At 41.8% G+C, this 14,434-nt stretch overlaps 1 protein-coding gene across 6 annotated transcripts in view; it reads right to left on the bottom strand.

Annotated features, from left to right (window-relative positions):
- CNEP1R1 (CTD nuclear envelope phosphatase 1 regulatory subunit 1) overlaps positions 1-9,843 on the bottom strand; it is a 14,555-nt gene extending 4,712 nt beyond the window's left edge. For 2 of the 6 annotated variants that reach the window (XM_081806614.1, XM_081806613.1), the window contains exons 1-5: positions 9,693-9,843; positions 8,541-8,612; positions 5,275-5,348; positions 874-983; positions 693-747 (exon numbers count right to left, since the gene is read on the bottom strand). In XM_081806614.1, the coding sequence (XP_081662740.1) occupies positions 693-747; positions 874-983; positions 5,275-5,348; positions 8,541-8,612; positions 9,693-9,717 (336 nt within the window). In that variant the 5' untranslated portion in view covers positions 9,718-9,843. Of the gene's footprint in view, positions 1-7; positions 748-809; positions 984-1,406; positions 1,547-5,274; positions 5,349-8,540; positions 8,613-9,692 lie in introns of those variants that run through there. The other 4 variants (XM_081806616.1, XM_081806617.1, XM_081806618.1 and 1 more) reach the window with 4 other exon arrangements.
- Positions 9,844-14,434: the final 4,591 nt, after the last annotated feature.

The raw sequence follows: 14,434 nt of genomic DNA on the forward strand, positions 1-14,434 counted from the left end.
AAAAAAAAAAAAAATCCTACATACCGAATACCATGAGATAAATAACAGTTTACAAATTTAACACCCAATAAGCCATTTTTGGCCAATAAGAACCACTGTATATTGAATTTAAGACGGCTTTAATCATAAGACATATCATGATTTTATGTCATTAAGAAAGATTAAACCGGGGTCACCTGGCTGGCTCAGTGGTAGAGCATGTGACTCTTGATCTCAGGGTCATGAGTTCAAGCACCATACTTGGCACAGAGCTTAAGTGCTTAAAAAAAAAAAATATATATATATATATGTATATTATACTCTCAACTCTACCAGTTGAACTGTATGATACTACAGATTATTAGATGCATCTCAATTTCTGAGATGTAAATATGGCTCTTAGGATCAATACTGTAAGGAACATTTCCCACTATTAAGCCATGCAATTTTTTTTTAAAGATTTTATCTGAGAGAGCGAGCACAAGCAGGGTGAAGGGCCGGGGGAGAAGCAGACTCCCTGCTGAGCAGGGAGCCCGATGTGGGGCTGGATCCGGGGACTCCAGGATCATGACCTGAGCGGTAGACAGATGTTATACCGACTGAGCCACCCAGGTGCCCCATGCAGACAATTTATTAATGTCTGCTTTATTTAAGCCGAAACATGTCAGTCCTTTCATGCACGTCTATAATTTTCTAATGTAAAAGATACTCACATCATCACAAGACATATTGTATTCTGCTAATACAGTTCGACATCGAGCAGCTATACTGAAAAAAAGGTGGTCAAAGGAAAATTTATCATATGAAGAATAAGCTTTTAAAACAACACCTAGATGATCAAGAAGGTGCTTTAATTTCATTCAAAGAATAAAAGTCAATTCTGGTAAAGGATACATTGATGGTGCAACGACCCTCTTGTGTATTCCAGCAAAGAACAAGCCTATTAGAGTGATACAGCTAATGGTGAAAAACGGGTGATTCCATAATGATGTGAAGAAGGACACCTGGAAAAGAAGAGTTTGAAATATAAAAACGTACAAAATCTCAGAACAATACTAATTCTTACCTCCCCACTTATGCATAAATATATGTCATCTGAAATATGAGGATTTGAAGAATTTAAAATAATCCTACTTCTGTTTTGCTGTTCGATAAAAATAAAAATGTATGTTCCAAATCCTTAATGTAGCAAGATAATATAGCAATATTCCTTCCATTCATTTCAAAGACTTGAACCATTAAAAATTCATTCTTATAATCAAAAACCATCCTACTGACCACTTCCTGGTAAAAAAAAATTTAAAAAGCACAAGATTGGGGGCACCTGACTGGCTCAGTTGGTAGAGCATGTCTCTTGATCTCAGTGTTATGAGTTCGAGCTCCATGTTGGGTGTAAAGATTACATACATACATACATACACACGTACATAAAAGCAGAAGACTGTAAATTCCACAAGAGTAGAGACACTGTCTTGTGCATCTCTGTTCTCCCAATATCTGAAATAGTGCTTGGCAAACATAGGTGCTCAATCAATACTGTTGAATGAGTGAAGATAAGGTCTCTGATCTGAGAGTCAATGAAAACACAGGTCAAAAGTGATCTAGTTACTCTGTTAAAAACCTTCCTTGTAAGAGTCGGGTAGACTCTGCCATTCATTGCCTGGTCCCAGTCTAACCATCCCCTGCTGTACCCACACACACACAAGGTATTCCTTCCCTCCTCTCCTACATGGCCTCGTAAGATTCAGTTCCAGTATCATCCTCCCCTCTCTGTGGACGCAAAAAGTAAGTTTGGTTCTGAAGCTACTGAGATTATTTTTAAAAAATATTTTATTTATTTGACAGAGAGAGAGAGTACAGCAGGGGGAGCAGCAGGGAGAGGGAGAAGCAGGCTCCGCTGAGCAGAGAGCCCGGCGTCGGGCTCGATCCCAGGACCCTGGGCTCACCTAAGCCGAAGGCAGATGCCTAACCGATAGCCACCCAGGCACCCCGAAGCTACTGCGATTTAAATGGCCAAAGGACACTCAAGCAGGGAAAGATGATTAGTACCTACCTATAAGGAAGGGGAGTTTAGGGGCACTTGATCCTGGGGTTGTGAGTTTGAGCCCCACATGGGGTGTAGAGATCACTTAGATAAAACTTTAAAAAGGGGGGGGGTGCCTGGGTGGCTCAGTCAGCTGAGCATCCAGCTCTTAGTTTCAGCTCAGGTCATATTCTCAGGGTTGTGAGATCGAGCCTCATGTCGCACTCAGCTGGGAAATCTGCTTGAGATTCTCTCTCTCCTTCCGCCCACCCCCCGCTTGCAGGCTCACTTTCTCTCTCTCATATAAAGAAATAAATCTTTAAAAAAATGAGCGTTTAGGGGCGCCTGGGTGGCTCTGTTGGTTAAGCGACTGCCTTCGGCTCAGGTCATGATCCCAGGGTCCTGGGATCGAGTCCCGCATCGGGCTCCCTGCTCAGTGGGGAGTCTGCTTCTCCCTCTGACCCTCCCCCCTCTCAGGTGCTCTCTCTCTCTCGTTCTCTCTCTCTCAAATAAATAAATAAAATTTTATAAAAAAAAAATGAGCGTTTAAGAGAAACAAAGAGCTAATTTCAGATCTGGGCATAATCAGATGATAGCAGGAAACAAGACAATGTGAGTACGTAGAGACAAGAGTCCAGGATCCAAGACTGGAACAAGAGTGGGCACTGAAGCCAGACTAGTGGGGAATAGCACTGTAGTTTAAAGAAGGAAAGATGTGTTTAGAGTCTGGAAAAAGAAATCAAACGGACTAGGAACTAAATGGGAGAAACAGAATTAATCCAAAGGCATCTATACTCCACTCTTATACCAAGAGATGCATACATATTTCAAGACAGAGAACTAAATTTGCAAAAAGCACCAGGTAGCTGGCCTAGCATGCTGTTGTTAAATAAGTTTGTCAAATGAAGAAACGAGAGGCTGAAAACATCAGGAGAGAAGAAGCTCCCAGAAGGATGAAATTCTGAAAAAAGGTTAATATTCCAGAGGAATGTCTTCTTAAAACCTTCAAGGACAGTTTAATTCCCACAGGCCAGCTAGATTTCATGCGGCCTGCACAATGTAACCACATATAATGTCTTATGCGTTAATTTTAATTAGACCAGTCAACATCAGCCTTCTTTCCTCCATGGCAATAATCAACTGCATCTAAATACCACTCAGGCATTCATGTACTTTCCAGCTTGCTCTATTCCTTCTCTCCTTGGGTTCTTCCAGATAGTCATGCACTGGCTTTTGAGTCTGCAACTTCTGCTACAGACAATTGCTGTTTAAAACCCCTATCAGCTTTGAGGTTATTAAATACTGAAATAAAGAGTTAACCCTTAGGCTAATAGTTATATTCTCACCTAATTTAGAAAATTACATTAACTACAGAGTTTTGGGCCTATTTCAAATTACATTTAATTCTGTGTTTTATTAAGATCTCAACTAGCTAAAATCAGCTTATATTTTTCCCAATTAGAAGTCAGATTCATTTCCCAAGATAGGCTTTTCCAATCTTCTTGCCAGTCTCTTCACTCTTCCCCTGAAGATGAGCACCAAGCACAGCCTTAAGATCTGACTTTTATAAATGAACACACAAGAGAGTTTCCTATCTACCATAAAAACCCCTCTGTTAACGTAAAATTCCATCACCAACGTCCCTTACCTCCTATTCTTTTATATCTCCACCCCAATGGATAAAGTCAGGGAGACTACATGCTAAATAAATCCTGGCTACCTGAATTGCCATTTGGACTGCTGACAAAAGCTTTGCTATTAGGTTTTTCTTCTGTATAACCTAACAGATTATAAATAAAGCGACTGGAAGTAGTCTACCTAATTAATAGTTGAAAAAGGGATGTGGGTTTGAGATTTGAGAAAATTACAACATCATTATTACCTAAATAAAGCTGCACTGAGGCAAAAAAACTTCACTGAAAAATTGGGAGACTACTGCTTCTCTAATAAAAAAAACCTTAGTTTGAAATTAAGACACAAGTTAGTAGAAAGCAGCAGAATTTTGAGAAACATGTTATCAGATTTGATCAAAGGATGCTTCGAGAAATAACATTATGAAATCTTTTATTGCATCTGGTATAGGGATGTTCTTGTACAGTGCCCAGTGGGAGCTCTCTCAGTGTTTCCTATATTAAATTTCAGGCAGGAAATTTTTTTTTTTTTTAAAGATTTTTTTAATTTATTTGAGAGAGAGAGAATGAGAGAAAGCACATGAGAGGGGGGAGGGTCAGAGGGAGAAGCAGAGTCCCCGCTGAGCAGGGAGCCCGATGCGGGACTCGATCCAGGGACTCCAGGATCATGACCTGAGCTGAAGGCAGTCGCTTAACCAACTGAGCCACCCAGGCGCCCAGGAAATTTTTTTTAAAGATAAATGCGAATAACAAAATCTCTGCTAGCTTATGGAACTCATACATGTGTTCTTTTCACAGAGAGGAAAAACAATGGAACTAGCTGTGACTTTACTGATTAGGTAACACAGACTAATTTATAACTCAGTTCTGGCAAGTGTGGTGGCCCACATGGCCTTGTCTGTGACCCGGTTTCCTTCCTGTTTTTGACCCTCTAGTCTAACCTTTTCTTTCCCCCACCCCGATCTTGACATTTTATTACATTAAAATTTTGCTGTTTTATCATATTTCCTGCAAAATCATTTCAAATGCTTTGTGGGATGACGAAAGTACTACCAAGATAAGTCATAGAAGAAAATGTTATTTTGGGTGCCTGGGTGGCTCAGTGGGTTAAGCGACTGCCTTTGGCTCAGGTCATGATCACAGAGTCCTGGGATCGAGTCCCACGTCGGGATCCCTGCTCAGCGGGGAGTCTGCTCCCTCTGACCCTACCCCCTCTTGGGTCCTCTCTCTCACTCAAATAAATAAATAAAATCTAAAAAAAAAAAAAAGAAAGAAAATGGTATTTTATAATTTTTAAAAGTTGGCACAGAAAATATTAAATGAACAACGGAGATGACAATTTTTACACTGAAATATGTACAAACTGTGAATATGAAATGTAAAAAGATACATAAGAAGTTCAGAAATGAATGAGAAGTAGTGTAAGGGGGTTATTTCTTAGGCCTTTTCCCTGTAAAAGATACTTAATCTACAACAGACCACCAAAATTTTTCTTAAGCAAATTAATGTAAGGCATATATTTAATATAATGATCAGTATCACTACTAGTAATAATAGGTAGCATTTAATACTTTACAATGAACAAAGCACTGCTACATTATCTCATTTAATCCAGTAAAGATTTTAAATAAAAACTTCTACCTTTTGTGTCTCGGGATCTATTAACCAGTTCCAGGCACCAGTAGCTGTACAGACAGATACCACTATAAGCAGCACTGATGAAAGATAAACATGAAATTAGTAAGGAATTAACTGTTAATAAATTTATACTAATACCACCAGTTCCCAATCAATGACAGCCAAAGGATGCAGCACTTTATTAAATAGAAAATGCATTTGACTGAGGAATTAGGAAACCTGCTGTACGACTTGAGGAATTCTCTTAAATACTATGAACCTTAGTAAGTGAGGATGATACTGTCCCCATTAGTACTTTAGTGAGAAGTTACGAAGATAAATGAAATTAAGAGCAGCAGGACTTTCGATGTGCTCTGTGCTGATTTTGCAGATCTTATAAATTCAAATTAAAAAACAAAAAAACACCTCTCATTTTCTACCATAAACAAACCAAACAATGACTCTTTTATGAATGCACTGAGAAATCCTGACTAGAGGATTTTGCCTTGCAGACAACTGCCTGCTGTTGAATTAAACGGCTGGTGTCAAGAACGTGGAACACACCAATCAGTACCAAGTTTTCTTCAGAGACTTAAAGGAAGATCAGGGTAGGAATTACAGACGGTAGAACTCAGAGAAGTTTTTCTCCCCATTAAGCTAGAATTATTTTAGGAATTCTAAATAGATCCTAAACAAAACTTAAGAATGAATGACACAGAGCGCCTGGCTGGCTTCGTTGGTGGAGCGCGTGACTCTTGCTCTCAGGGCTGTAGGTTCAAGCCCCACGTTGGGTGTAGAGATTACTTTAAAACCTTAGGGACACTGGGGCATCTGGATGGCTCAGTCGTTGCGCGTCTGCCTTTGGCTCAGATTGTGATCCCCGGGTCCTGGGATTGAGCCCCTTGGCGGGCTCCCTGCTCGGCAGGAAGCCTGCTTCTCCCTCTCCCACTCCCCTGCCTGTGTTCCCGCTCTCCGTCTCTCTCTCTCTGTCAAATAAATAAATAAAATCTTAAAAAAAAAAAAAAAATAGAATTTAAAAAATAAAATAAAATTTTAGGGACGCCTGGGTGGCTAGGTCGGTTAAGCAGCTGCCTTCGGCTCAGGTCATGATCCCAGGGTTCTGGGATCGAGTCCCACATCAGGCTCTTTGTTCAATGGGGAGCCTGCTTCTCCCTCTGCCTGCAGCTTCCCCTGTTTGTGCTCTCTCGCTCTCTGACAAATAAATAAAATCTTTAAAAAAATGTTTTAAAAAAATAAGTAAACTCTTAAAGAAAAAAAAAATAAATTAAAAAAGGAATAAATAGTACTACTAGAAAATAATAAAGGGGCACCAAGACCTAGTTAATATTCTGGATATCAAGGTACTGTCCTTCAGTTAGGACACATACAGTTTTAAAATATAAAAATCAAGATTCACAGAGCAATAGAAACGTAAAACTTTATCTAGAATTCCTTGCGATATACTTTTAGAATAGGCAAATCACAGGAAAACAATTTTGTTTTAGTTATTTAAGTATAGAATCAAAATTTCAAAATGACGTTCTCAGCTCAGAATAGACTAAACTCAATTCCTTAAAATGCTGTATTTCCAATAAGAAACAGTCATCCTACGTGGATTTTTCTTTTGGAAAATGAAGCAAAAGCAAAATCAAACCCACTGGCAGGGACCTCATACACAAACTTTTGACTGGTACATTAACCAAACTGATGTCATTTATATGTAAGCACTGAGAGCATGAATCACAGAAAAAGTAAAGTACATTCACTATAAGATACCACAGCATCATACACATTTTAAAAGATTTTCAAGTAGCAGTGAAATAAGTTTTTAGGGGTAATTCCTCCCTTAAACCAAAGAATCTGAAAATATCATTACTTGTAAATTCTGACCAACCAGAACTCTCGCAGCATACAAATAAAACTTTGCAGACAGATCTAATAAAAATATCATGAAAAATCTTGACACAGAAAAAGACTCCTAACTTCAATAGTGCTCTCTGGTCCCACAAACTGAATTACACTTTGAAATAAAACATGTTTTCAACATGTGCTGTTGTACTTCCCTCTTGGCAGGAATTAAATTTTAGTAATACACATCCAAGAAACTAAGACTGGTCCCAGCATAAGTTAGCAAAGCATTTTGTTTGCTGAGGTCATCACATGTGCATTTATTTGCATTTCCTAAGTATTTCCACAGGGCAATAACCACCCTTCTTTCAAATCATACTTTGTAGTACTCATGACATTTTGAACAGTTATAAGGCGAATTTATTACAATAGGCTGCAAAGCAACACAATCATGCTCTGCTAAAATCGACCAAGGGTAATTTCATAACTTTTGCAAGTATATGTTAAATATGATTTTCCTCAACAGAACTTTATTTCGATAGTTTATAGGCAAATTGTAAAACTGCTAAAGAAACTCCTGAAATTGGGCACCTGGGTGGCTCAGTTGGTTAAGCGACTGCCTTCAGCTCAGGTCATGATCCTGGAGTCCCGGGATCGAGTCCCACGTTGGGCTCCCTGCTTAGCAGGGAGTCTGCCTCTCTCTCTGACCCTCCCCCCTCTCATGCGCTCTATCTCATTCTCTCTCTCAAATAAATAAATAAAATCTTTAAAAAAAAAAAAGAACCTCCTGAAATTATTATGTGTGTCGTTTATCAATATTGTAGTACTTAATAAAAAGAAGTGCATGGGGCGCCTGGGTGGCTCAGTTGGTTGAGCAACTGCCTTCGGCTCAGGTCATGATCCTGGAGTCCCGGGATTGAGTCCCGCATCGGGCTCCCTGCTCGGCAGGGAGTCTGCTTCTCCCTCTGACCCTCCCCCCTCTCATGCTCTATCTCATTCTCTCTCTCAAATAAATAAATAAAATCTTTAAAAAAAAAAAAAAAAGAAGTACATGTATTTTAATGGAAAAATGAAAATCAACCACATGAAATACTGTTCTTTTAGCATGACCAGTTCCTTTTTTTTTAGGATTTCTTTGGTTGGGGTGCCTGGCTGGCTCAGTCGGTAGAGCCTGCAACTCTTGATCTCAGGGTTGTGAGTTCGGGCCCCACACTGGGTGCAGAGATTACTTAAAAATAAAGTCTTGGAAAAGTTTTTTTTCTTTAGGATGCACTGTTTACAAAGTTAAATAAATTTAAAAATTGTCAAAACAAAAGGAAATCTTACGGTTTAGTAAAGTGTTTGTTAGTAAAAGATTTTACCAAAAGCAAATCATTGCCAGGCAGGGATAAAAGTACCAATTATCCGTTTATTTTCCCTTAAAGAAACATTCAAGAACTTACTTCTCCAACGTCCAGTGGCAGGTTGCAAACAATGAATATATTCTGTAAGTCTCCTCTCAAAAGCCTTGAGATCTAGGTAAAAAGATTTCAATTTTTCAATTAGCCACTCTTAACTAGTTTGCATCCATTAAGATGAAATTTTAGATACTCTAACTGCTTCAGGTCTTACACACCAACTTACATGTATCACTGCACTGTTTACTTCCTTTACTATGACAGCTTTAAGCACTTGACAAAAACATTAGGTTTCTTTAATTCCAATTTCACATATAAGGAAACTGGCTGGTTCACTTTTAGAAGCTTCGTAAAATGGTATGTGGAAAATCAGCAGCAGCCTCAGCCGGCGCCAAAAGCTAGAATTTTGGGGGTTGCAAATAAAAGGATCAAAATCAGGTCGAGTTTTAATTCTGTTGGAACCAAGAACTTTCTATTAGACAACGTATTCCCTAACATCAAAGTCTTCGAGGTCTGTTTGACCGCAATGACCCGATTCCGATTTCTAGCCCTTACGTATAATTAATGGATACGCTTTCCGTCTGGTCTTACTGGATTTCTGATTCGGCTAACGGGTGGGTGTGGACACTCCCCTTTCCTCCCACAGAATGGGTTACAGGTGATCTTCGGGGCACTACCGGAGCTCAAGCTCGGAGGCCTTCTAAAAGGGGCGTCCAAGGTGCTCCTGAGTGAGCAAGGTGGGCTATCATTCCACAGTTGCGTCTTCTAAACTTTAAAAGGAGATCAAGAGGCCCTCCCTTACTGTGGCAGTTAACCAGAAACCACAACAGGAATGAGGATACAACTCCCGGGGTTATCGAAATAAAATAAAGTGAATTAGCATACACAAAGCGCAAAATGCTTGCCAATGAATAAAAGACAAAGTAGCCCAGGCGAGGGGCTCCCGGTCGGAGCTGGGGGGATGGGAGAGCTGACGCAACGTCCCCCAGCGCCCGCGGAGGCCGCGCGCGCCGGAACCAGAGTCCGGCCGCCCCTCGGCCCGACCCCCGCGGCCCCCGAGGTCCCGGCCCCTTCAGTCCATCCTTCGCGGCCTCCTCTCCCCGGGGCGGGGTCTCCGCGACTCCAGCCCCTCCAGAGCCTCGCCGGCTTCCGGGAGGAGCCCGGGACTGCCCGGGCGACCCAAGAGACCCACTCTACCTTCCGCCTGCTCCAGCGAGTTCATGTCGGGCGGCACCTCCGGTCACCGCCGCGGTCCCGTCCACATCGCAGCCCCGCGGCCCCCGCCCGGCCCGCAACGCCAACTCCCACCTCTAACGGCTTCCCTCCGCCCCTCCCCGTCGCACCGCCCCCTGCCTACACCCGCTACGTTCATTGGGCATCTCTGCGAGACCCCACAACTAAAACGGCCTTCTATTGGTTAGCTACTGCACCGGCCTCGGGGCCTAGCGTTGGACGGTCTGCCGGAGGGACCAAGAACTGCCGGCGGCCGGGCTGGTGTAACTCTGGCGCCGCCTCCTGCCCCGGGGAGAAACTGCAGCCTCTCCGAGCCAGCTCGCTCAGAAGTATATTCTTCGTTTCCTGTCTGGTTCTTTCATTCCTCAAATATTTGAGCGCCCTTTATCTTCCGGGCAGTGTTCTGATCGCTGACGAGGAATACAGAAAGGAAGGAGCTAGCTCGCCCCTCTAGGATTCAGCGGAGTACAGAACTAATTAGAGCCCAAACCATTGATTTAGGTTAGATTACCTCTTTCTTTGATAACCAAACTCCTTAACCCATTTCTCCCTTGGTTACTTTTTTCTCACGTTACCCAATTTTCCCCAAGTTACCAACTTTCATAAATCATAAAGAAGGCAAACAAAGGGCGCCTGGGTGGCTCAGTTGGTCAGGCGACTGCCTTCGGCTCAGGTCATGATCCTGGAGTCTCAGGATCTAGTCCCACATCAGGCTCCCTGCTCAGCAGGGAGTCTGCTTCTCCTTCTGACCCTCCCCCCTCTTATGCTCTCTCTCTCTATCTCATTCTCTCTCTCAAATAAATAAATAAAATCTTAAAAAAAAAAAAAAAGAGTGCTTACTCCCAAGAGTGGTTTGGGCAATTAAATGAGACAGTAAGTATAAAGCTTGGCATGTGCCTAGCACCCGGGAGGAGAGCCACTATTTTAAAAAAAAAAAAAAAAGGCAAACAAAGTATGAGCCCCAGTACCTAGAACTTAAAAAAAAATCTGTAAGGTACTGACTACATTTATATTTAGTCAAAATGCTTCTTGTTTATTTCCTTGTGATCATTCATTCATTCAAGAACTATTTATTGCACGATGTTCTAGGCACTGTATTTTATCAGGATACAGTTATGAGCAAGATAGAGGAGATTCCTGTCCTATTATAGCAGGCAATAAACATACAAATAAGTAATGCAACTCTTGATCTTGGGGTCTTGAGTTTGAGTGTGGCATTAGGTGATAGGCGTACGGTTTACTTAAAAAAAATGCAAATAAGTAATTGCTTTCAGATAAAGATAGTTGTATGAAGGAACTAACAGGGTAATGCCATACAGTGAGCTAAAGGAGGGGTAAATAAATTTAAGCCCTAAGTCAAACTATCAATTTTCACTTCTTGCTCAATGCTCCATTTCTCCATCTCCAAGTCTTGTTCATCACCTCTCCCTTTGGCACCCAACACTGTTAGAGAATGGTTATTGAATATCTGTTATAGGCTCTCCTGGGCAAGATCCTGGGGAGATGAGGAGTGAGGCAGACTGGATGAATAGGACAAGTACAACGTATTGTGATAAATGGGAGCTTTGCTAACTTGCCTTCAAAAGAGACCTGTTGGGGCACCTGGCTGGCTCAGTAGGTGGAGCATGTGACTCTTGATCTCGGGTTGTGAGTTTGAGCCCCCACATTGAGTGTAGAGATTACTTAAATAAATAATCTTAAAAAAAAAAAAAGCCAAAGAGACCTGCTAACTGCAGGTCTTCTGTTTGCCTGATGGGGTATGCAAGTTTCTAGCAAGAGCCTGGGACAACAGAAGGAAGACCAAGGACTATCTCATGGGTGCTCCCTCTCCTCTTTCATTTTCAACTGTGCTCAAATAAATATTGAGTGTGTCTTTGAAAGGGTATACATTCTTAGCTTGTCACCAGCATCTACGTGCATGGATTATGGGGGTTAAGAGGCAGTAAAGGAGGAGAGGAAGAAAATGGGCCTCATAGTCAGGTTAAGAAATTTGGAACCCAAGGTATTGGGGAGACCAAAGGATAATAGATTTGTAAAAACATTGTATCAATGAGATTTGGCAAGAAGATAGTCAACAAGTACTTAAGTAATACATGTTCAGGCACTGGGACATAAACTGGGAATGCAAAGATATCTACAACTAACTCTTGCCCTCTGTTAAGAGTAGAGTTCCGTGTAAAAACAAGATAAAACACCAGCTGCTGAAAACATCAGGGATGAGATGAAGATCCATTTTGAAGAGGGAAGTCCAGGACAATAGCTAAAGTTTGTTATATTTTCCTAGGGGGTCTGGCATGACACCTTTTATAGTTCAGGAGTGTTATAGCTCCTTTAAACCCTATACCACAGCTCTGAGTCCAAGAGTGTCTATCAAACCCATTTCAGAGATGAGTTGATAGATGAGCAAATAAATAGATCAACTCCAACCCTGTAGCTGGAGTTATTATTGACCTTTCTCTCTCTCTCCTTCTGCAAGGTACATCAGATCACTTAGCAAACCTTGTTGGCTCTGCCCTCAACTTATATTTAAACTAAAACCACTACTTCTACTAACTACATCCACTCTGGTCCAGACCATCATAGAACCTGGGTTTACTTCAATGATCTCAGCTGTTCCCCTGCTTCTACCCTCATCCCAAGCAGTGGTTTGTGAAATACTGAAACATCACATTATTCTTGTGTTCAGAACCTTCCCATGGCTCCTGAAAGTAACTGCAGTAATAATCTTCATAACTTTTCCATGGCTATACCTTCTAAAATGATTCTGACAAGTTATATGCCTCTTCATACACTTTTATTTTTTAAGGTTTTATTTATTTTTAAAGTAGGCTCTACACCCAATGTGGGGCTCAAAATCACAACCCTGAGACCAAGAGTTGCAAGCTCTACCTACTGAGCCAGCCAGGCACCCCATCCTCATACTTTTTTTTTTTTTTAGGATTTTATTTATTTATTTGAGAGAGAGCACAAGCAGGGAGAGGGAAAGAGGGAGAGGGAGAAGAAGACTCCTCTGCTGAGCAGGGAGCCCAACGTGGGGCTCAATACAGGACCCTGAGATTATGACTCAAGCTGAAGGCAGACGCTTAACCGACTGAACCATCCAGGAGCCCCCTCATACATTTTTATTTATTTTTAAAAATTGGGGCACCTGGGTGGCTCAGTCAGTTGGGCATCTGCCTTCGGCTCAGGACATGATCCCAGGGTCCTGGGATCAAGTCCCGCATCGGGCTCCCTACTCAGCGGGGAGCCTGCTTCTCCCTCTGCCTGCCGCTCCCCCTGCTTGTGCTCTCTTTCTCTTGGTCAAATAAATAAATAAAATCTTAAAAAAAAAAAAGTTCTCTTTCTCACCGTCTCCCTCTGCCCCTCCCTCCCCAACCCCCTGCGATCCACTTTCTCTCTCTCTAAAAAAAAAAAAGATTTATTCTCTCAGAAATTTCTAGTATACAATACAGTATTATTATTGTTATTATTATTTTTAAGTAATAACCCAGCGTAGGGCTCAAACTCAGACCCTGAAATTAAGAGTCCCATGCTCCGGGGTGCCTGGGTGGCTCAGTTGGTTAAGCGACTGCCTTCGGCTCAGGTCATGATCCTGGAGTCCCTGGATCGAGTGCCGCATCGGGCTCCCTGCTCAGCGGGGAGTCTGCTTCTCCCTCTGACCCTCCTCCCTCTCATGCTCTCTGTCTCTCATTCTCTCTCTCTCAAATAAATAAATAAAATCTTTAAAAAAAAAAGAGTCCCACGCTCCACTAACTGAGTCAGTCAGGAGCCCCCAATACAGTATTATTACTTATAATTGCCATGCTGTACATCAGATCCCCAGGACTCATTCATCTTATAACTGGACATTTGTACCCTATCCTCAACCCTGCTCCATTCCACCTCCAGCCCCTGCTACTATTTAAACAAATAACTGTCACTGAGGATGTGGAGAAATTGGAACCCTTGTTGGTGGGAATAGAAAATGGTGCAGTTGCTGTGGAAAACAGTATGACAATTCCTCAAAAAATGATCCACAATTGAGGCACCTAGGTGGCTCTTGATTTTGGTTCAGGTCATGACCGCAGGGTTGTGGGACTGAGCCCCATGTCGGGTTCTGCATTCAGTAGGGAGTCTGCTTGTCTCTCTCCTTCTGCTCCTCCCTTGCTCTCTCTCTCTCAAACAAATAAATAAAATCTTAAAAAAAAAAAAAAGATTCACAATAGCCAAAAGGTAGAAACAACCCAGGTGTCCATTGACAAATGAAAGAGTGAGCAAAATGTCATGTGTAGGGGCGCCTGGGTGGCTCAGTTGGTTAAGCGACTGCCCTCAGCTCAGGTCATGATCCCGGAGTCCCGGGATCGAGTCCCACGTCAGGCTCCCTGCTCAGCAGGGAGTCTGCTTCTCCCTCTGACCCTCCTCCCTCTCATGCTCTCTGTCTCTCATTCTCTCTCTCGCAAATAAATAAAATCTTAAAAAAAAAAAAATTAAAAAAAAAAGTCATGTGTATATATACTTGGAATATTATTCAGCCTTAAAAAGGAAGGAAATTCTGACTTGTGCTATAAGATGGATGAACCTTGATGACCTTACACTAACTGAAATAAGCCAATCACAAAAAGACAAATACTGTATGTTTCCACATAAACGAGGTACCTAGAGTAGTCCAGTTTACAGAGGCAGAAAGTATCTGGAGATGGATAGAGTTGGTCATTGCACAACAGTGT

The sequence above is a fragment of the Leptonychotes weddellii genome, chromosome 16 (assembly GCF_054177405.1).
Source record: "Leptonychotes weddellii isolate Sample4059 chromosome 16, ASM5417740v2, whole genome shotgun sequence".
In the NCBI taxonomy this organism is placed as follows: domain Eukaryota; kingdom Metazoa; phylum Chordata; class Mammalia; order Carnivora; family Phocidae; genus Leptonychotes; species Leptonychotes weddellii.